The sequence below is a fragment of the Rhinolophus ferrumequinum genome, chromosome 8, assembly GCF_004115265.2.
Source record: "Rhinolophus ferrumequinum isolate MPI-CBG mRhiFer1 chromosome 8, mRhiFer1_v1.p, whole genome shotgun sequence".
NCBI lineage: Eukaryota > Metazoa > Chordata > Mammalia > Chiroptera > Rhinolophidae > Rhinolophus > Rhinolophus ferrumequinum.
Window position 1 is genome coordinate 58,154,757 of NC_046291.1, and position 24,012 is coordinate 58,178,768.

The 24,012-nt window shown below is 34.6% G+C and overlaps 1 protein-coding gene across 4 annotated transcripts in view; it reads left to right on the forward strand.

Annotated features, from left to right (window-relative positions):
* SLC38A11 (solute carrier family 38 member 11) overlaps window positions 1–23,781 on the forward strand; it is a 50,317-nt gene extending 26,536 nt beyond the window's left edge. For 2 of the 4 annotated variants that reach the window (XM_033112371.1, XM_033112372.1), the window contains exons 9-13: window positions 8,748–8,818; window positions 9,653–9,814; window positions 12,846–12,958; window positions 15,927–16,058; window positions 22,829–23,781. In XM_033112371.1, coding sequence (XP_032968262.1) covers window positions 8,748–8,818; window positions 9,653–9,814; window positions 12,846–12,958; window positions 15,927–16,058; window positions 22,829–23,122 — 772 coding nt within the window. In that variant the 3' untranslated portion in view covers window positions 23,123–23,781. The remainder of the gene's footprint in view (window positions 1–8,747; window positions 8,819–9,652; window positions 9,815–12,845; window positions 12,959–15,926; window positions 16,059–22,828) is intronic. The other 2 variants (XM_033112373.1, XM_033112374.1) reach the window with 2 other exon arrangements.
* The last annotated feature ends 231 nt before the right edge of the window (window positions 23,782–24,012 follow it).

Genomic DNA, 24,012 nt, shown 5'->3' on the forward strand with positions numbered 1-24,012 from the left:
TTAGTATATCATAATCACCCCACGTCTATAGTTTATATTAGAGTTCACTTTGGGTGTTGTACATTCTGTGGATTTGGACAAATGTGTAATGACATATATCCATCATTATGTTATCATGCAGAGTATTTTCACTGCCCTAAAATGTCGTCTATGCTCTACCTATTCATCCCATCCCCCAACTCCCCACCCCTGGCAACCACTAATCTTTTTACTGTCTCCATAGTTGTGTCTTTTCCAGAATGAAGTACAGTTGGAATTATACAGTATGTACCCTTTTCAGATTGGCTTTTTGCACTTAGTAACATGCATTTAAGGTTCCTCCGTGTCTTTTCATGGCCTAATAGTTTATTTCTTTTTAGCAGTGAGTAAGATTTCATCATTTGGATGTACCATAGATTCTTGGTCCATTTACCTACTGAAGGACATCTTGGTTGCTTCCAAGTTCTGCAATTGTAAATAAAACTGCTCTAAACATCATGTGTAGGTTTTTGTGTGGACATGTTTCAAATCCTTCTGAGTAAATACCAAGGAGGGCAATTGCTGGATCGTATGGCAAGAGTATGTTTAGTTTTGTAAGAAACCGACAAACTGTCTTCCAAAGTGGCTGCTCCAGTTGGCCTTCCCGCCAGAAATGAATGAAAGTTCCTGTTGCTCCACATCCTTGCCAACATTTGGTCATCTCAGTGTGCTGGATTTTGGCCATTCTATTAGGTGTATAGTGGCATCTCACTGTGTTTTCATTTGCGTTTCCCTGATGACAAATGATGTGGAGTATCTTTTCATGCGCTTATTTGCTCTCAGTACATATTCTTTGGTGAGGTGTCTGTTAAGGTCTTTGGCCCATTTTTAATTGGGTTGTTTGTGTTCTTATTGTTGAGTTTTAAGTGTTCTCTGTATATTTTGGATAACATGAGATGTGTCTTTTGCAAATATTTTCTCCTAGTTTAGCTTTTGATTTTGATCATTTTTGTTACTCCTCCAAATGCTCGAACATAAAATAATCTACCAATTTAATTTTTTTTTCTGGAGACTCCCTCCTCCCAGAGCCTTCTCTCCTTTTGCTCCTTTTTAGATGCACTGATTTTTGTTTGCCGCTCACTGTCATTCTAGGACTTCCTTTTTTTGTTAGATACTCTCTATCCAGGATCTCAAATCTTTCATTTTTCTTTTTTTTTTCCTTTTTCTGGAGCATCCTGGGTAGCTCTCAGGTGTCTCTGAGTCCTGCACACACAGGGGATTTGCAAAGTGAATCAGCTCTTTCTCATCATTTACTCCCTCTGTGTGGTTGTAATTTTTTCCATTCTCTGCAGTTACCAGCTAAGCATCAGCTTTCCTTTTCACAAAATGTCTTCTCCACTATCCCTTTTTCCATGGTCTTCTCCCCTGTGGATTTATCCCTCTTTTGAATTCTCTTAGGAGAATTTTAGTGAGGGCTGAGGTGAGAGAAAGGAGATAAATTTATGTGGCCCATTCACCATGGTTGATTTTATGTCCAAGTTTAACTTTTAATTATTAATTTGCTGAGGATTTAAGTACAAACATTTTATGTAAAATATATTTTCCTCCTTATGGAAGTTATTTCATTTTTTTGTGAGGCTTGCACTATGCCATAAAATATAGGAGAATTAGTGTGCAGGAGGAAAATGGTTAGAAAATTCTCTCTCAGAATTTATCCAGTTACTGGATCTAATCCCCTTCTCTACAGTTTACAGCTTCTATTACACTGTTACTTGATGGGGAGATTAAGAAATGAAAGGAAGAACAAGTACCATGTGTATTATCACTTAATCAAAAGCTTTGGGAAGAGATATCTGTGAAAAACAATGACTACACTATGATTTTATCTTGTTTTGCTGGATATTTCTTTAGTTCTCATTTTTATTTATGCACTCAGTAAAAGGTTTTGGGTTTTTAATTTGGTAACAATCATGAGATATATATTTTCTATTGCTTCCCAAACTATTAAACACACACACACACACACACACACACACACACACACACCCTCAAGAGTTTATAACATGGTGCAAGGCCATTTCACCTTATTAAAACAAAATGCAGTACCTCCAAATAATTCCTGAAAGTGAAACTAGTTAGCCTGATCAAGTAGGTAGGCTGTGTCTCTCTATAAGAAGGTAGTGCTAAGTATTCAAGAAATGAACTTAAATATCACTATAGTTATGTTTTATCAACATTAATGATAAAATATTGATATATTCATTCCTAACCTTTCCTTGTAGTAAAATACAAAAGGAAGAAATTCTGTCTTTGCAATACTGACAGAATAAATCCTTTCTATAATTGGAAATTTATATAACAAAAAATAAAAGTAACCTTTAATTAGTGTGTGTGTGTGTGTGTGTGTGTGTGTGTGTGTGTAGATAGAAGCTTAAAAATGTAAAAGGTTAATTTTATATATTTTTTTCCTTTCCAGTGATTAGTCTAAGATGTTATCTGGTAATTAAATAATCAGGAAATTTGCCTTTCCGTTTTAGATGTCAAATATCTAAAGGTCTAATGAGTGCTTTCTTTTAGTCAAACATTTAATTATCTTTCATTGATGGTGGTCTCCACACCACTGTAGCAAAATTTATCATATCACTACAGAGCTACAGCTTAGCTGGGGAGACTGATGGCTGGGCTAAGACATAAATCCTGCAATAACATAAACAGATTCAAATACCCTGAGATTGTCTAAAATGGCTTTATGCAGCTGGAACTTGCAAAAATTTGGCAGATCCAGTTGTGCAGAAAATTGGTGTATGGGATAGAACACTGAATATTTACTGTGAATACCTAAAGCATAAATGAGCCATTTCATCTTTTTCATCATTATCAACCAAATGACTGCCTATTTGGTTACATGTATGCCTATTATCAATGTTAATCATTCACTTATTTTAAATAAGAGAGCTTGCCTTCTGCAAGGTCCCTTCATTCTCTAAAAGTATATAAGTAACATGATGAAGAGTGTATGTCATGTACCTGAAGGTCCTTACACCCAGACTAAGACATTTATTTTTACTTTAATGATTACATAAGGAAAGTGAGGAAGAGTGGAAGAAAGTCTCAGCTAACATTGATTATCCACTGTATACCACACACTCTTTCATTCACTTTCTCATTTAACCCATATGTCAGATTTGTAAAGTAGAATTATTAATATTGTCTTTGTTCTACAGCAGAGAAGACTGAGACCAGTGCCACAGAGTAATCTGCCCAAGTCACCTTGCTAGTATATCATAAATCTAAGTCTCTCGGATCTCAAAGCCCATATTATTTTCCTTGATAGCTTGCTGTATTCCACCTGGTTTTTCCTAGTAGTGAGAAGCGTTGTTCTTCACAATAGAAATTAAGTTCATTACTGTTTTAGTTGTCCTTCATTGGTAATATTAAGCACAGTTTCGTCAGTAGCCAGCAAATAATCCCATGAAATGAAAGAAGCAGGTAAGAGACATGTGAGGGTAAAGAGCTGGTCTGTGCCTCAGCAGGTAACTTGAACACCTGCTGAAGAGAGGAAGTTGACTGTGGTGGACTAATTTCGGAACTACTGGCCTCCATTGCAAACTCTAGACACACACCAATAAATGCAGTTGGTGTCCGTTCCTCAGCGAAATGAACTTTGACAGTAGCAGCAGAATCTAAAACAAAGAGAAATTGGAGAGTAGTATTTATTTTGGGTTTTCTTTAGAAGAAAACTCACCCCACTCTGTACAAAAGAAATACTCCAAAAGAGTTACATGTTAATTAATATGTTTGAATTTGAATATTCATTTGAAAGCCATGCCTTGTTTACAGGTAATCTATGGTGAATTATTCTTTCAAATTTTTTTAAAGCACTCATCCCGTCATTTAATCATTTCATAATAAATTAAATTTTATTCAGTTGATTCATTTCAATATGACTACCATGTACTATGTCTTTTCCCCTGGTCCCTATTCATAATGACAATTTCAATTTATCCTAGTTTGTTGTTTTTTTGCTTTCTTGTTTGTTTTGAAAATTCTCTAATATCCATGGTCTTTATAAGTTAGCAAAGTATTCTTATGTTTATTGTTATACTCAAATCCCCCATTCTTCAACTCGCCTCTCAGAAAGTTCAAGAGGTAAATAGTAGCTGAAATTTATGGCATAAGCTACACTATAGGAAAAATTAAACCTCTTTAGGCAATTTCCATAATTCTTTTCAACTATTAGAAGGTAATTAGGTTTTCTGAAACAAAAATTACCGACATGACGCCTTGTAGATCTGTGTCGTACAATATAGAAACAACTAGCCATGTGTGGCTCCTTAAATTTAAATTAGATAAAATTTAATAAAATATAAAATTAATTCCTCGGTCGCACTAGTCGTAATTGCAAATGCTCAAAAGCCACATGTGTTTAGTGGTAACCATATTGGACAGCATAGATACAGAAGATTTTCATCATCACAGAAAATGCTGTTTGGTGCTGTTCTAGGTTACAATATAGAATATAAACCAAGATAGTTGACCTCTTCTGTCCTTTTTTCTGCAGTATTCCCAGTGATTATAAGAGTACTTGCCACATAAATGGTGCTCAACAAATATTTGCTGAAAATTGAATGAATTGAATGAGTGATTGGAAAGCAGGAAGAATGTAGTTTCAGTTATAGAGTATTTATGGAAGTTTAAGGTTAAAAATTAAGTTCAGATCCAGAGGAGTTTTATGTACAAAACATTGTATAATTACATAAAGTTCAGGAAACAGGAAATTGGCCTATATTTTTTTAAAATAATTTTCTATACTTGCTTACAATCTTTATGAGCAATAGACTATCATATTTAAAATTTGATTCATTTCTCTTTCCCTAAAGGTAACTATATTTAAACAATAAAGGTAACTATATTTACACATAATATTATGTTTAAATTGGTTTGAATCATTCCTGTTCATGTTTTTATATTTACACTATGCATTTATGTATTGATAACAATATATAGTATTGAATAGTATGTTTATAAAATATCCGTAACCATTTTTTCCCCTCAATATTGCAATCCATGTATTTCCACTTTGTTACAGTTAGCACTGGGTGAATCTTTTCAATTGCTCTATAGCACACAAATTTATGATTATGTCATATTTTACTTATGAACTTATTTATCTATTCTATTGCTGGACATTGAGATTATTTCCAAAATTTGGCTAATATAAACAATGCGGCAGTGAACATTCTTATCCATATTTCTTGGTGCATGTGTGTATTTCCCTAGCCTAGGGTATGTACCTAAAAATATAAGTGTTTGCTTACAAGCTTTGACTAAGTTCAGCTTTACTAGACATTGCCAAATTCTTCTCCAAAGTGTTTTACAATTTACAGTTCCTTCTATAATAATTGCAAGTTGTCCTTTCCCAGGAATTTATCAACATTGCTATTGTTGAGTTAGATATATAAAATGCTCTTTTTTATGGGGTTCGTTTTAATTTCTCTAATTATTAAGGAGGGACTTGTACCATATTTATTAGCTATTCTCATTTCCTTTTCTATAAATTGATGGCTGTCCATTGCTCATTGGTATATCTTTTTCTTATTAATTTTCAGGAGTGTTTAGTATACTAGGTAATAATCTTTTCTAGTTTATATGCATGACAAATCTCATCTCCCAATTTTTCACTTGTCTTCAACTTGGTATATGGATTGTTTTATTATACAGACATTTTATATTTACCTTTAATTAATTTTATTAAGTGTATCAATCTTTACCTTTATGGTTTTGCTTTTATGGGTTTTTTTTAAATTATTTTCACTCTCATTATCATATTTTATTCTTTGAATTTAAATGTTAATTTGGGGAGAATTGACATCTACATGAGATTGAGTTTTCCCATTCATGTGTGTGAATATGGTATATTTCTCTAATTATTTGTACCTTTCAATAAAATTATATCATTCTATTAAGATTATGGACATCTTTAAAAATATTTAGTATTTTTGTTGTCACTGACGTTTGAAAAACAATTTTATTGGTTGTTATTTGTGTGCCAAAATCCTATTAATTTATGTATATTGAGTTTGTATCCAGTAACCTTGCTAAATACTCCAATAGCTTGTCAGTAGATTCCCCTGAATTTTCTGTGTACATTATCATATTGGGTACAATACATTTATTACTTTTTAGTTATTACATATTTTATCACTTCTTATTTTATTAGGTAGGAATTCCTGTAATGTATTCTGAAAGCCATGATAGTGAACATCCTTATCTGGCTTCTGCCTTTATTTGTAATGTTTCTAACTTTTCACTCCTAACTATGTCATTTGCTGTAAGTTTTGGTGGATATTCTTACTAGGTTAAGGAAGTTCTATTTTATTAACATCTCGCTTTCACATGCTTATCGTAATAAATAGTTCATTGTAGGCTTTTTCACAATTTTTGAAATGGTAATCCTTTTTTCTCCATTAACCTATTAATGTGATGAGTTATATTAATAGTCTTTTCTGTTATTGAACTACCCTTGCATTTATTGAAAAAACTCTTCTTGGTCATGGGTGTTGTTTTGGTGTTGTTGTTTGTTGTTTTCTTATACATTGTCTTGATTGCATTTTATAATATTTCATTTTCTATTTCAGCATCTCTAGTCTAGAGTCAGAGCAATCTATGACTTCGTTTTCTCATCCACTTTGGGTATCAAGGCTTCAGAGCCTCACAAAATGTACCAAAAAACTTTCTCTTTTTTTTCCTGTGGAAATGGTTGTTTCTGGAATTCAATGATAAACTATTTTACAAAAGATAGCAAAGCTATATTCATTGTCTCTTCCTACTCTTTCCTTAGATTTGGGTACACATTATTTGCCTGTCTGTGACATCTTTTTGGATACTTTCCATCTTATAAAATCAGCATCATTAACATGAACACAGAAAACCCCAAATTATCTCTAGGTACTGTTTCACACTCCATCTTTGCCAGGAATATACTCAAGGAACCATATTGACCAGGAAATTTTTTAAAAATTTAAGAAGACAAATAAAATCAAACTCCTATGTTTTCATTACTAATGTAAGAGTTGAAAAGTATGACACCACTACAATCTATACCAAAGAGAAAAATGAGTTTTTTTCACATGCCAGTACCTTTACAGGGAAAGGAGATCTTTTGAGACAGACAGAAAATTAAAGATCTCCAAGTGTCTACAACTGTTAGTACTTCCTTTTCAAAAAAGAAATGTAAGGACCATGGATAAAATATGTACCTTCCTACATTCACATTGGGATTTAACAGGTACGCTGCTAGCAGTTCATGTTCATTGCAGTAAGAGCAGTGGAGGCAGCAGGTGGCAGCAGCCCCACTCAAACTAGGGAAGAGGAGCAAAGCTTGTGACAGCTGGCGCCTCCCTTGTCGGCTAGCTAGTTCCTTTGTCTGTAACTGCTTGTTTCGAATGTGGAAAGAAATGATATAATGCATAAAATCCCACTAACTTTGACAAAAAAAATGGAACTTTTTTGTGTCTACTTTACATCGAGAGTTAATCATATACCTTTATACTTTTTCTAGGACTTTCCTTCCCTGTTCACCTCTTCCAATTTCATGCATTCTTTCAGTCTTGCGACAGTCTTTTCTTTTCAGGGAAGCTGGCGATACTTTTAGACTTTTTGCTATATTTTATTAAATGACAGGGAATAAAAACAATACTAATACGTAAGCTGATAATACGAGTGACTGTGTATTGAACACTTAATATGTGCTAGGCCCTCAGAAGTTTTGCATCACTTAACTCACACAATAACTCAATTAAGTGCTATTATTGTCATCCCCATTTTATAGATATCAAAACTGAAGCACAGAAAGGTTAAGTAACTTACCTAAGATCACACAGCTAATAAGTGGAAGAGGACCGAAGACCAACACAGGCTGTCTGACCTGGAGCCTGTGCTCTTCACCATTACTCGAGGGTGTATTAATCAGGGAAACCAATCTCTGCCAATAGACACGCTGGCAAATATTTTAATTCCACTAAGAAATAAGCTTCTTCAAGTTATTTTAAGTGTGCGTGTTTCCAAAACCTGTTTGAGAGAAGTATATCCACAGCTGGAAATTTGAAGCCACTGAGAGTTCAGGATGGAAGACATTTTGGGACGGACAAACCAAGGAGACAAATCTTAACGTCTTTATTTACTGTCTGTGAAAGCTTCACAAGTTATGTCACCACCCAGAGCTTTACTCTCCTAATGTATTAAAGGAAGATAATAGTACTTAAGTGTTATTTTGAGGATTGAGATAACATAGGATAGTTCCCAGAGCATAGCTAATTAAGTACATCATTGATTCATATTCATGCCTATCTTCCTCACTAAACTGTAGTGCCAACTGTGAATTTCCTTGGGTAGAATGAGCCCAGAAAAATGAGTAAAAGGGGAATAAAGGGTAATATTAATTAGTTGAGGAGGAGTACTGCATTATTAATTGTCCTAGCTCCCTCAGTGAGTATTTCAAATAAGTGCACAACAAATGTTAAATTGATGAGTAAGTGAAGTCACAAAATTAAGTTGTCAATGGATATTTTAAATATGTAAAAATAGAGTCTTCTCATGTAATGGGGGACTAACAGATAACATTGATATTCCTGGGAAATTTATTCACAATTAAATAAGATTAAGGGAGACCCCTTAGTAATTTCTGACTGAAAGGGGTTCAATTTATATTGTGACAGCATTTCTTGTTTTCTGATATACTTATGCTTGTATGTTTACTCATTGATCAAATTAACTCATTTCTCTTGTAGACCAAAAACAGAAGATGCCTGGGTATTTGCAAAACCCAGTGCCATTCAGGCTATTGGTGTTATGTCATTTGGTGAGTATGTGTTTCCAAAGGCACTTTCTCAATGTGGACTCTTCTGTATAATGAGAAAGTGCTGTGGTTTATATTTGTGTCTAGAGAACAGATGTCCTAAGTTTCAGACATCCTATTAGCAGCATATGATCCAGTTTGTGCCAACATAAAATTAGGCTCAAACTTTTCTCATTCTTCACTAAAATTTGCTTCAATTTGGACAAGTCTCTTTTTCATGCAGAAAACTCGTTAAAGTCCTCGTGTTTCTTCACTTGAAAATCTAGCAATATTATGGACTTCAAAACCTTGCACATAAAGTTTTACAAATTGCTAAAAAAAAAAAGTATTACAAATTACTAATCCTTTATATCCCAGATTGGAAAGGAAGCGTTGGACTGAAAATATTGTGTCGTTTAGGTTTCCCCTTAAAATTAGAAAGGCCATTAGGAAATGGAAAATGGGAGAGAAAATTGAACAGGCCTGCTTTATATAAAGAGTGGCATGAAAAAACTGCACAGTCTAATGTGAATGAAATTTCTCATTCCCAAAGCTGTTAGTTAGAAAGATGATTTTGTGACATATGCAGTAAATTAGTATATTTGAACTTTAGTTCATTAGCATTCCAAAGTACTGTGTTTCCCTGAAAATAAAACCGGATCTTATATTAATTTTTGCTCCAAAAGACTCATTAGGGTTTATGTTCAGGGGATGTCCTCCTGAAAAATCATGCTCGGGCTTATTTTTTGGTCTTATTTTTAGGGAAACGCAGTAGCATACACCTATGGTTTTCAAAAGTAAAGGGAACGCTAGTGTTTGCTTTAATAATGCTCTTTTTTTGTTTGTTTTCTCCCCCAGCATTTATTTGCCACCATAACTGCTTCTTAGTTTATGGTTCTTTGGAAGAACCCACAGTAGCTAAGTGGTCCTGTATCATCCATGTGTCCACCTTGGTTTCTGTATTTATCAGTATTCTCTTTGCTACATGTGGCTACTTGACATTTACTGGCTTCACCCAAGGTAAATGAGAGGTGCAGTCTTCCCAGATTTTGGTATCCATATGGTGTGGTGCCATCCTTTCTCAATTTAGGTACAATTATACCCAGTGTTCTACTTCGAATTATCACTATCTCTTCTACCCATTTTCTCCTCTACTTTCCTGCCTGTCTGCTGTTTCCGTTTCCTAATTTTCTCCTTTTTACACTGCTGAGCTTATTTCTGTAGGCCATTCTCTCTCCTTCCATGCTTTCGCTTCAAAGCACATGAATTCTGGCATCCCTCTCTACTACTCCACTGCAGCAATATCCTCCCCATCTTCAAAGCTGCTAATCTTCTTGGTTCTGATTCTCTTGGACCTCTCTGAATCACTTAACAGTTATGAACATTCTTTCCTCCGGTAGAGAAAAGAGCACTACCATACAATCATTCTTTCTGTTGATATTTTTCCTCTACGAGCAATTCATCTTTGCTTTTTCCCACCTCCTCTCTACCTATGCCCTCCTCCTACCTCCCACCCTTTCCACACACACACACACCCCACCCCCCCCCATTAACTGTCTCAGGCAAGTTGCCGTTTTCACCCCTCTCCACAAATTCTCTGGAGATTTTCATTATTTTAATGCTAGTCCAGACCTTCCTTTTTACCTCCAGACTCTTGCCTGCAGGACATTTCTACTTAGTTGTCCCATTCTTGCCTTAAACATAAAACATCATCTTTCCCACAAAACTAGCCCCTTCCGTCCACCCTCCCCCGCCAGTGCCACACATCAAACTTCCTTCCCTTTTCTAATATTCACTCAGACCCAACCACTGTGTGGTTGTCTCTTCTTTTCCTTTGACCCTTACATTCACTCATCTATGTAACGTAATATTTGGGGTATTCTGACAGCCTGTTGAATGCTCTGCTTCGTGCATCTCACAGCTTTTGCAGGTTTATTATCTCATTTGACCTTCAAACAACCCTAAGATGGTAAGTGGAATAACTAGCTTTACTCCCTGCTTATAACACAAAGAGGAGAAATTAACTTGCCCAAGCTGGCTGCTGACAAAGTAGAAAACAAATATCCTGACTTCCAGTCAAATTTGCTTTTCTATTTTACCCTGCTGCCTACCCCATTATGGTTAAGTGTGACCCAATAAAAGCTGTCTCAGCCTCCTGCTCCTCTTGGCCTAGTTTTCTGATGACATTGAAATCTGGGTGAATAGTGCATTCTTTCAAATAGACTTTACAGGTAACTATGATTATAGACAAATATTTCTCAAGAAATAAAGATGGCTTCAAAACAGAGTAATTAGCATAACTCCAATCCAGTAAAAAAACATAGTAAGTACAAGCAGGTACCATTAGAGTGCAAAACTGAAATACCTTGAAAGTCTTGATAAGAATTTTGTTTCAAGCATTGCCATGTATCACTATTTTTGCCAGGATGAACGGCCTGTAGGCTCTGATCTGTACAAAACCTTGATTTTTAAATGCCTTCTTTGTAAGTCATAAACCCTTTTCTTAGTCACACCTTCCTGGTGTTTTTATCAGTGGTAATTGCTCAGATATAATTAAATCTTTATATAACAAAACTGACAAGTTGATTTGGGTCCTCCTCCCCTCCCCCACCCTCACCCCCACGCCCCCAGCTATAATTCCCTAAAATACACTTAGACTCAAGCTAGAATTAGCTGACATTGTTTCTTTAGGCCATTTCACCTTAGGCAAATCTAGTCTTGTTTGTGCAAAGGGTGTGCTGCTTCTCTTTTTCCTTTTCAATAGATAAATTCCAGCTTGAGAGGAGGCAATCACTCTAGATTGTTCTTAACACTCCCAGTGACTTTTGAAAAGGTGTCAGTCTCATTTTTCAGTAGAGGTTAGTGAAGGGGAGCATCCGTCCTTTTTTCTTAGAGTGCTGGAACCTTTTCAATCAATCTTGAAACAAGTCTCTACCACTACTGCTCTGTGGTTTAATCCCCTTCTGCCCCAAAGGGACACTAGAAAGTAATACACATTTGTTCTAGTGGATGGTGGGCGGAGACAAGAGTCACTTAAGTCTTAGGAAGAGGCAAGTCGTTTAGCTTTTTAATGAAAAAAAGAAAGTACAAAAGTATTCTTGTTTGTTTTCTTTTTAAACAGTGTGGTAGTCTGTGACTCTGATCTAATTTTCTATTCAGTCTAGTGAAAAATGCAACAGAAATTTTAAAATGTAAGCACGTTATATTTAGGAAAGAAACAGACCCAAATATCCTTTGTTTCAACATTGGGCAACTTTTTTTTGCTGACATGACTTTTGTGCCCTTATTAGATCCCTGTATGTCTTCATACGGTAGGTGTCTGAGAAAACACAGTCTCTAAATAAGAATTGGTCCGAGATATATATGGTCTATTGTTTGGTATGGAACTAATGAAATATAATGCTCTTCCATATTTTCACATTTTTGAATCAGTGCATTTACACTTGGGTTTATCAGATATCGTGAAACATAATATATGTTTGGAATTTCTTGCTGTGGCCCTAAGTTTGTGATTAAACCCTATAGTGTGATACACAGGAAATTCAGCTCCCCAGATGCAATGGTCCACTCTTCCTTTCAAGATTGTCCTTGATCTATGAATAGCATTTCAAAAGGAAATTTGTTTATTTTAAAAGACTTTTTTTAAAATAATGAAGTCACTTACCAGAAACAAAGACCAGAAGCAAGTTTATAAAACCAATGCACAAGAACGGAGTTGATTCTGGTGTAAGAAGACAATAGATAAAAAGTACTTTTCAGAAGCTTATACAAATTTAGGCCAAGTCTACCAAAACAAACAATGAAAATAAAAGGAAAACTATTAGAGATGAATTCATCTTCAAGTGGAACATGTACTAGTTCTAATATCAGTCACTAATTATATAGTTATGGGATTCAAAAACTTATGTTTAGACTTGGCAATCCATTCTATTAATTAAATAAAGTTTATGTAGCTTCACTTACATAATAAATATCCAATGTCTCATTTATTAGATATTTATATGAAATATCTAGTATCTGTTAAATAAATATATTTTATATCCTTCTCTAGGCGACTTATTCGAAAATTATTGCAGAAATGATGACCTGGTAACATTTGGAAGGTTTTGTTATGGAGTCACTGTCCTTTTAACGTACCCCATCGAGTGCTTTGTAACTAGAGAGGTAAGCACAATTCCTTTCCATCACTTTACCTAGGTGATCTCTCTACCACATTTATTTAGGAAGATTTGTAAATGATTCAATTCTGCACATTCCTGAGTGCATGAGAAGTAATATAATTTATGAAATTTTCCTTTCAATCAGTTTAAAGATAAATTTGTATTCAGTGTTTGCAAGATGTTTTTCCTAAAGTTGGATTTGAAAATCAGAGTTGGTGCTTTAGTTTATATTAGCATAAGTATAAATATTTATACAACTACATTCCAAAATGAATGCCAGCCTTTAAAAAGGTAAACTACTTTTTTTTTAAGCCATTCTTACTGAGAAATTAAGTACTAAGTTTTAAAACATGTTTTAAAATGTTGTCTTTTTCTAAGATGTTTTCTAAGTCAACATGGATTAAAGGCACAATAGAACGCAATCTGATCAGTTTTGTTATTTTTTAAAACTATTTTATTTTCTATGGAAAAGCAAAATTAAATTTAAACCTTTAGTTTTACTGATATATTTCATTTGTTTGTTTATATATATTTATTTATATTTACATACCATATAAAATAATGTAGATAGTATATACATACATATATATGTATATACACATATACATACATATACATACATATATACACACACACACATATATATATGTGTGTATATATATCTATATATATATATGTATGTATATTTCACTTATAAAGTCCATTCCAAGTTAAGTTGTTTATATAGCCCTCCTGGATTTGTAGAGAAAGATTAGGTGAAAGAGAACTAATCCTTTTTGTGTAACATTGGATAACATGGCTTGTCAGGAGTGCCTTATGCAAGTCAGCTAAAAATCCACTGTACCAGTTAGCAGAGAAACATGATCCTGCTTCACAGTGGTTCTTTCAGGAATCTTGCTGAAAAAGGATTAGTCTTAGGATCTATTGCTAGAGGCTGTTTACACAGTACACCATGTGAAAGGGTCTAATGTGTGAAGTGAAACCCCTGCAGAGCTTTAAATACACTAACCAACTAAATCGGCAGGCTTCTAGAAGCAGACCAGTGCTTACCTTATGGGCATAAGGAACTGCACAGGGAAACGGAATAAGGAAATGTTCAGCACTATGTATGTCCTTTACAATTAGCGTTTGTCCTCGCTGACAAACGTACAACTCACAGGCCAGGTCTCCACCTTGAATGTAAGGAAGACCTAGACTGAACTCTCCTTTGTGAAGATTTTTTTTTTTAATTTAGGAGCCTTTAAAATTTTTGCTAACTATTGTTGGATGCAGGAAATGGTTTTCGCTTAGCTTCTGCCCAGTACTTTAGGTTCAAATCTGATCTCTAGATCAGCAGTAACAGATGGTGCATTCTCATGTGGTTTCTGGTGAGCTGCCTGTGGACGGTCTGAGTCACCCCACCTGCACAGCTTATGTCTACAGTACTTGGAACTCGTGTTTCCTTTCTACTGCCACCACACAAAGACAGAACTAAATCAAGATCTCTGCCATGGTAGCAAAAACTAGGCTGAGGAACCTAGTACCTCACCCATTTATTTCCTTTCTCTTTTTCTCCTTTCTGCACACCATAAATAAATAAATAAATAAATAAATAAATAAATAAATAAATAAATAAATAAATAAATAAATAAAATATTGGCATAAATCTATCAAAGCCATTTCTATTCATAGGTACGTAGGCAGCCACATACAAGACTACCAAAAAGCCTATCTACCCCTAATAAATAATACTCACCAGCCTGCCTCACTGAGTGATTTCCCACTGTTACAGTCCTATCTTAGAGGCATTTATATGAATGCATTTTAAATAAGATAATATTTGGAAAAATATCACCAATTGTAAAATCATAAACATGTAAAAGTTATTAGTATTCCTCATTAAATTATTAGCAGAGTCACTGTAGTATCCAGTCTAAGGGGAATGTTACTCTTCGCAGCTTGGAGAGTTGGCTTCATTAAGGTCCCCTAACTTCTGACCCTCTCCTACCATTTCCTACTCTTACTTCATGGTTTTTTTTTCAGACAGTTATCACCTTTCTCAAACTGTCTCCTCCTTGCCCTCCATAGGTATCTTTCCTATTCTTGCCTCTGCTCTTTTTCACACTGTTGCCTGGGTCTATAATTCTGCTCTAAATCCTATCCCTGTTTCAAGCTCCACCTCAAGCCAGGTTAGGACAAGCACATTTCAGGAATGCCTTAAAGCTGATTACTATAAGGAAGACAGATCTAGATAAGTAAAGATCCTTCTAGTTCTAAATTCTATTTGATCATCTTTATCCTGTCATAAATTGATCACCATTTGTTCCATTAGCTTGTTTGGATTTCTCCAGTTAGGATGTTAATTTCCGAGCATAGGAATCATCTTCTGGACATTTTCTCTTTGCAAATCATATCACAGAGTAGGAAACATAGAATAGGTAACTGTTGATTGATTCCCTAAATGGAGTATCAATGGAAAACGGTGATCAACTTTTCTCCATTTTTGTTGAAGAAAGACAAGATAAAATAGACTTGTATCAAATAAGATTTAGATTACATAAAACTAACTTCCTGTTAGTAAAGAATATTACACATGTATTATTAAAGAAAATTGTGGTAACTCCTTTCTTACAGGTCATTCAAATAATTTAAATAGCATCAGTAGTTTTTCTTAGTGGTAACCTTGTTGGACTTAAGGTAGAAGTATAAGGTAACTTCCCAAGGTCTCTTACACTTGAGAAATATATTTATTCACACATTAATATGGCATGTACTGCCTGTCTAATAGTTCAACAAAGAATACTTGTTATTGACGTGTGTATGTGTCTGTGTGTAAGTACATTGGAAAAGGTAAGGCATTCATATGGCTTAAAATTTGATTGATTGCCTTATTGGTAGTATTTTATACAGTCCTAAGTGCTATAATGTGAACTACTCTCTTAAATCCTTCACATGTCTGAGAATTTTGTCTAAACAATCTGTTTATTTGGCAGGTAATTGCCAATGTGTTTTTTGGTGGGAATCTTTCATCAGTTTTCCACACGATCGTAACAGTGGTTATCATTACTGCAGCCACGCTCGTGTCGTTGCTGATTGATTGCCTTGGAATAGTTTTAGAACTCAGTGTAAGTACATTTAAAGATGTATTCCTTCCCTTCTAAATATCCCTTTAAAAACAACATTTGCATTTCTTTTTAAGATGTATGTTTCTTAACAAAGGTGTCCCTTTCTGAAGTGGATCGAAAATGTTTGTTGTATGATAGCACGTGTTTGTAATGATGATAATATGTACTTTATAGCACTATATACTTTTAGAGCAGTGATTCTCCAATGGGGAAATGTTTCTCCCTCCTTCCCCAGAGGACGTTCAGCAATGTCTAGAGACATTTTTGGTTGTCATGACTGGGTAGGCAGGTGCTACTGGCATCTAGTGGGTAGTAGCCAGGGATGCTGCTATGCATCTCACAATGCACAGGACAGCCCCCACCTCAAAAAAATTATCCAACCCAAAACGTCCAAAGTGCTGAAGTTGAGACACCCTGGTTTAAAGCACTCTTTCATATTTTATTATCTGTAATATATAGATATTGCTAAAAATAGCTATAACTTAAATGTGTCTAGAATTTCCTTTGCCAAGTAAACATAGGTCTAGAGCGATTCATTAAAATATGTGAATGAAGAGAGTGATATCCATACTCGACGTTCACTTACCAATGCCCATGTTCTCTTTCTTTAAAATAGGTTTTCTCTCTCTAGAACTTTCCCTTGTAATCTCTACTGCTATCTCCCAAATCTAGGTCCTCATCATATCACATCTGAATTAATACTGGCTTTTTGCTTCAACTAACACATATTTAAGTTTCACTTCCAATTTATCACCATCCTGCTTAAAATTCTCTACTTTCCTACCAGAGCAAGCATAAATTCTTTTGCCTCTATATCCTGACCCCATGCCTTCTATGGAAAACTTTTGTTTTAACCAAAATCTACCCTCAGCTCTAGTCAATCTTATTTTTGGCCTATGAGTAAGCCATGGTAATTCTTTCTTTTATCCTTTGGCTCATGCTTTTCTTTCCTATAATTACTATTTTCCTTTCATTTCTGTCCAAATCTTACGAAGATTTAAGGTCTAGTGAAACTTCTAATGCATTTATTCATTGACTATATATATATTTGTTGTTGTTGTTGAAATATATATTTGAACAAAAAGGGAGAGAGAGATTATTATGTGCCACACAATAAAGATATAGTAATGGGAGGAAATCAGAAAGGATTCATGCTTTCATGGATCTTACAAGCTCACAAATAAACATAAAAGTTCAGCTGCTGTATAGGTGATGAGGAAGAGAGAGGGAAGTAGATGGATTCCCAAAAGACATTTTTGAGAAAAGATTGACAGGATCTGGTGAAGGATTGAATTGGGGAGATAGAGGGACACATCAATAATGACTCCTTGGTTCTGCTTTATGGAACGAGGATAATGATGCCATTTGGTAAGACATGAATAAAAGTGGATCTACCACTTCAGAGCCATTAGGCAACCCCTTCTGCAAATCCTTATAGAATGTCTACTCAGAATCACAGCACTTAGCATGTATTAGTCATGAACCACAGGGAGGGCAGCTTTACAGTTGGGATCCCAAGTCATTATTTACTTATTCTCTTGAGAGTTGAAGGATAGGTGAAGGCATTATTGTCAGTGCCCAAGACATTATTCCTTCCAGACGCCATTTGGATTCGAAGTTCCAGACAAAGGCAGTGGGAGATTCAGTCAGGAGCACAGTATTAGAGTTGTTCTTGTAGCAGAACATGTGGACAGCATGGCGTAGGCAACTTCCCAAAAGCACTCAGGACTGGGGGAATCATCTATTAAACCAGCAATGGGAACAAAGCTCATGGGAGAGATGGATAAATATCAAAGGTAACTTGTACCTATTTCCCAATTTTCATAAGCCTAAGGCTAGTAGGTTTGCTCAAAATCATTTCATGTTTCCACCTTTATCTTTGTAAATGGATGATGGCTACCGTAATGCACTAACTTGATTTATGTGTTATCTTGTTTCGTGTATTGTTTAAACTCTCCATAAGTTTTCCTTCCCTGCCAAATTATAAGCTCTTTGAAGAATGAAGTTAGCTGCTTCTCCATTCTCTACTGTTTCTGGCACAGTACTAAGAACACAGTGCTCAAATTATTTCATGGGTGATTTGCCCCTTGGGACCACAGTTCCGAAACTATTTCCACAAATGCTCCTGGACAGGAGACATTCTTAAGTGTAACATCAGGAAATTAAATGTTACAAAAAATTGTTGGTGTTGACAGTAAAACTAATCCTTCAGCTACACTGAGGAGATGATCAACATAATGATTCCCAGCTGTTATCTTATTTTGTGAACTGTCTCATTTGAGTTCACAAGTTTTTTTGTTGTTTTTTTCTTTTTTAATATTGTAGGGTTTTGATATGAGAGAAAATGTTTATCAGCTGCCTGACCATACACTACATCTTGATAGCTTAACAACTTTTTGTTAAGTTAACCAAACACACACATATTGCTTATTTTTCAGGAATGATTTAGTTTTTAAATTTGACCATCACCTGTTAATTGCTAATCACCCTGACACTTGCACAACAAAATTGTAAGCACATAATCCATTAAATATTCTCTCTTGTACTTACGTTGAAAAATTTTTGTGGTTAAGACAGAATCCTGGTAATGTAATCAGAAAAGAATATTTGGCAAATATCTGTTATGAAGTCAAAATATGAGCTGGCTGTGGACAATTTTTAAAAATTTAAAACATGATTATAGACCCTTCAATTTTTAGAAACCTGGTTATATAGACATTCATTAAAATATTAAATAAGAGTACTAAATTGTCTGTTATGATCTAATGACCCAAGAGAATTACACTAGTTTTAAAGCACTTTGTAAGAATTAATACAATCTAGGATCTCCTTTCTCTTTCAGACCACCTCAGCGCATGTTTTTTTTCCAATCAACAGGTCTTTTGGTATACCCAATAACATATTCAGGTCTTTACTCAACTCCCTTTTGTGTGGGCATTTGTTGCGTTTAATAGAGCCAGATCAAGCATCATTTCTTTTAGTAACTAATGTAGGCTACATCATGCAACCCTTTAGAAGTAACTAAAGCATGTTGTGTTCCACTTCAGAATGACAATGTGAGCTGACATATATTGAGTATTTACTCTCTGCCAAGTGTTTTGTATGCATTATCTTCCTTAATCGTATTAATTTTACAGATGAAGAAACTGAGACACAGAGTGATTAAATCGGTCACACTAGTGCTAAGTGGCAGAATCAAGATTTGAACACAGGCTTTCAGACCCCATAACCACATTTTTAATCATTATGCTAGTCTGAGGTTTCCTAAATATAAGGCTTAAAATTATATAAAATAAGTATGTTTCTTCTGCTATCCATTTTTTAAATTAAAAATCTAAGCATGGCGTTTGCCTGTGAGGTTAAGAGTAATGCTTAATATATATGGATAGACTTTAATAATGGGTTAAAATAAATACTGCGAGATAAAATAAAACTAAAAGTTTTTCATCGAAATTCATAATTTTTAACTAATAGCTTTTATCTTAGTTAATGTTTGTAGTACTTTAGGAATTCTTTTCTATTATGGCTTCTGAATCATTACCAAGTCGAATAATGATCTTCACAGGTGAGATGTGTAATAGAATCAGACCTCCAATTTGCAAAGTTAGGGAAATGCTGTTACTTAGTATAATAAAATAATATAGGATAAATTGTTCAGGGTCACATTAGTTATTTAATCAAAAGCAAAACCCCATTTAGAATTTAGCTTCCCTTTTATTTCATTGTTTTCATGGCAGTGGACAACAGTGACATATTTTTCCAAAGCAAATGCACCCTCAGTTTTACAGGATTCATTTTAGAAGCAAATATAGTAAGTATATGTCCCATTCTTGGTAGTAAGACTCCAGCATTTCAGCGCTGATGTTGCTATTAGAGAAAAGAGGCCATCTGCGGTAATTGGGCCCTATGGGTTCTGCTTGCAACAAAGGAGAAAAGATGAAGCAGCTGGTGCCTGTGGCCAGAGTAACCAGCCCAACAAGCATTGTGTGCAGCTTACGGTGGAAGGAACAAAGCCAGCCGGTTACCCAGTGAGAGCCTCGAGGTAGAGATTCAGTCATCAGGGTAAGCAAGTCATGGTCCACGTTGCCAAAGACCTCCTGAGCTAGAGAGAGGTTCTTTCTCAGTTATAAGAATACATTTCATGAGTACAAATTGATTACAAAGTAGGAATTTAAAAGATATGTTAGCATTCTCTTCTTCAGATTTCAGCTTCCTTGCATCATTTGAGAGGTTTCTGTTCAGGTAGGAGAATTCAGATACTTTTTCAACCTGTATTGCCAATAAAAATCTTCAACACCTTCTGTTATTTTCTTATGGCAAACTGCAAAATGCCTTAGCATCAGTAGTGTTATTATCAAAGGACAGTGCTGTCCTTTTATAAATATGGCTATATTTTATTGTCTCTTTAATAAACAGTTATAGTATTTATGTCCTGTCAAGCAATTTCAAAAGTTATTTCAAAGCCAGTGGTGTATTCTCAAGCCAGGCTATATTAAATAGAGCAAATAAGCTGGACTTCTTTATAAGGAGTATAGTAGATGGAACTACTCTATCATTTTACACTTGATTTTGCATCCTAACAACAACCTCTAGCAAGACTGAGCTTTCAAATACTAAGAAAATAACTGCTATCGAGACAAGATACCCAACTGGACTTCTTCCAGTACAAACATCAGCTATATAGATTTTACACTAATTGCTACTTTCTCAACTCCTAAGAATTATAATATAAACAGAACACCTATTGCTTTGCACTGCCCAGCAAGTTAGGTTTGGAAGGGTCCCAAAATGCTGACTGATAGATGACAGCTTCTTAGCAGTAGCTGGTAGCAGTTTCATCCTGATAGAACTTTTACACTCCCCAATTCCGAATGAATTATAGTTTGTTCCTATAAAGAGAAAAGACTTATATATGTACATGTGTATATTTGTGTTTTCATTACTTTTTCACTGTTTTCAAAAATTATTTCCAAGGAATCACAGGGTAATAATTATTATAAACACAGACTGTGTTCTACAGGATGTCTCATAACATAAAAAACATCACAGTAGAGCCCAAGTATCATGATAGAACCCAAGGAATCCATCATTCATTTCATTGTAGCCACATGAAAATTAATCCTTTATACCCTGTGTACCATTGTAGGTATTTATTTGTATTTAGGTGCTATGAATGGCAAAATTATATTGTATATATGTTTTAAACTAGAATACAATTTGATGCCTCTTCGTATTTTCTCAATCTTATATTTCTGACTGTAGAAATATTTTCTATGAAATGTGGTCCCTCCTATGCGTCCCTAGATGTTAGATGCTGCCTGGCTAGTCGGATTTTATAACGTGCCCCCCTTAATGGCCATTTCTCTGTACAGTTGCTGTTTTTGTAAAACAGGAACAAATTCTATTTTTGGAATGATAGTTGTAATATTTCTGGCATGAGGATGGTACTTAGTATAAAACAGTAATTTTAGTAAATAGTGATCTTGAGAAACTATTGCTTTTAAAACTATCATTAAGGTATAATATGTTCTTTTACATCATCCAATTTCAAAATCAGTTTTCTATGATTTTACCAAATTATGAAAATTTGTGTCAAAAAGCTTTCACGTTTTTGAAAAACATTTTCAAATTTAAAATTACCAAAATAATGTGTCAAAAGCTTTCAAACCATAGGAGTTAGGTTTATAGGGTTTCATTATACTCCTCTTTTTACATTTCTGTATATTTACAAATTTCCATAATAACTTTTTCAAATATAGCAAAACACATATTTTTATGGAAAACTTGCTTTTAATTCTAAACCAATATCACTTTTTCTATTGAGTGTATTACAAAAAACTTGTATTTTATGACTTAAGACAATATTGTTTGTCATAAAATTGTATTTAATATATTTTATTAATAATGTATATTATATTTTGTTTAATAATTAATATTTAATATAATTAGAAAAATATATTACCTAAAATGCATTAAATTTTAACATTATTGTATTTGCAAAGTTTCTAGTGCAAATTTGGCCTCCTCTATGAGAAAGTTTATTTTCTTTTGAAGTTAGTAACTCTTGGTATTTTTATAATAGACAAACCACTTCCCATAATTTTCAATCTGACATTCCCCCTCAGGTTGGAGGACTTATCCATAAGCTAATGTGAGGGAGGGTGAATGAGTCATAGTCATTTAGTCATTTTTTTAGGGTAATTAATGTGTTTAGTTTTGCTTGAAAGATGATGTAGAAATGCTATTTCATGTTGAGTGCCATGAGGGTTATACTTTTCCTTTCTCATACAGAAAGTCACTTACTTTCATACAAACTTAGGAGGAAAGAATATGCTTTATATAGTTACCAATAGCTCCTTCTTGTACACAATGACAAATAAATCTTTCAGATTAGAACAGCATCATAGATACACAGTAATTTTAAAAGCACAAGGTAATGTGATATAACTGAAAATATGAGATATTTCAAGTTTGCCAGCGTCAGTTTTACCGTCTTTTTTATTTTCTATATTATTTTCTGATTATGTTTTCTAGTCTTATTTTATTTTATATTGTTTTATGCTTCTCATTTGTAAATACATCATCAGAAATGAAAAAATAAACCTATTTCTGAGTTTTTCTTAGAATTATTTTTCTTTCCTTTGATTCAACCAAGGCTTTGCAACTTTTAACATGTGCAATGACAAATACATTTTGTTAATTTTTTTAAAAACTCTCCAAGGAATGTTCCATCTGATAACATTATCTTGTTTCTCATTTTTAATACGCAGGGTGTGCTCTGTGCAGCTCCCCTAATTTTTATCATTCCATCAGCATGTTATCTGAAACTCTCTGAAGAACCGAGGACACACTCAGATAAGATAATGTCCTGTGTCATGCTTCCCATTGGTGCTGTGGTAATGGTCGTTGGATTCGTGATGGCTGTGACAAATCCTCAAGACTGCACCCACGGGCAGGAAATGTTCTACTGCTTTCCTGACAATGTCTCTCTCACAAGCATCTCAGTTTCTCATTTTCAACTGACAACTCCATTTTCAGTTTTAAACCTCAGTATCTTTCAATGAGTGGACTGCTTTTAAAAATATGTATGTTGTCATAGAGTTCTAAACCGCATGATAACATTCACACATGTTTTAGTCTCTATAGTATACAATTATTACTTTGGCATTAATTAAGACTTGGCTTTCTTTAGTTCAATATGAAAGATAAGGAGGAAAAAAGTTGAATGTATTTTTATCTTAAAATGAGACAAAATAAATGTTTTGTTTTCATGATGGCACTGATCTTAATTGCAAAAGGAAACGTAAAGCCTTTGGCATTTGCTGCCATCTTCTCAAAGCATTATTCTCTTATTCAATATGTGAGCCAAAGTATTGGATTCTCAAATAAGTACATGATTATGGGTTGGAGTTTTGTATATGTGTCCTTTATGGGGAAAAAAACCACACGCAAGGTTTGTCTTTTAAAGTCTATGGAATTGAAGGGAAGGGAAACGTTAGAGACAATATTCTGAAAGCAAAGTGAAGCTCTCCATTATAATTTCAGCAGCATCCTTTATTTAGACGGAAGTGAATCCCTGGAGAAATGAGTGAAGTCTCTCCCATGTTAAGAGCATGAATAATAGACTGACTGTATAGAGCAAGGTGTGTGAGGAATCAAAATTACCTCCCAATTTGTGATCCTGTAGGAATATGACGGTAGTGCCATTAAATAAATTATAAAAGAGGAAAATAAAAAAACAACAAGTTGTTCTGAGTCAGGAACCGGAGAGATCATTTTGCATCAGTTTTGGACCTGTTGAATCTGAAGTTCTGGCAGGAATATACAATTGGAATCTGAACTTTCAGACTACAAGATTGCAAGAAGATTAAGGGCTACAGAAGAGGCATTCTCACTCCTTGGGGCGGGGTGGGAGGGGGGCAGTCCTCAGAGAGATTCTTGGGAGCTCTTGTTG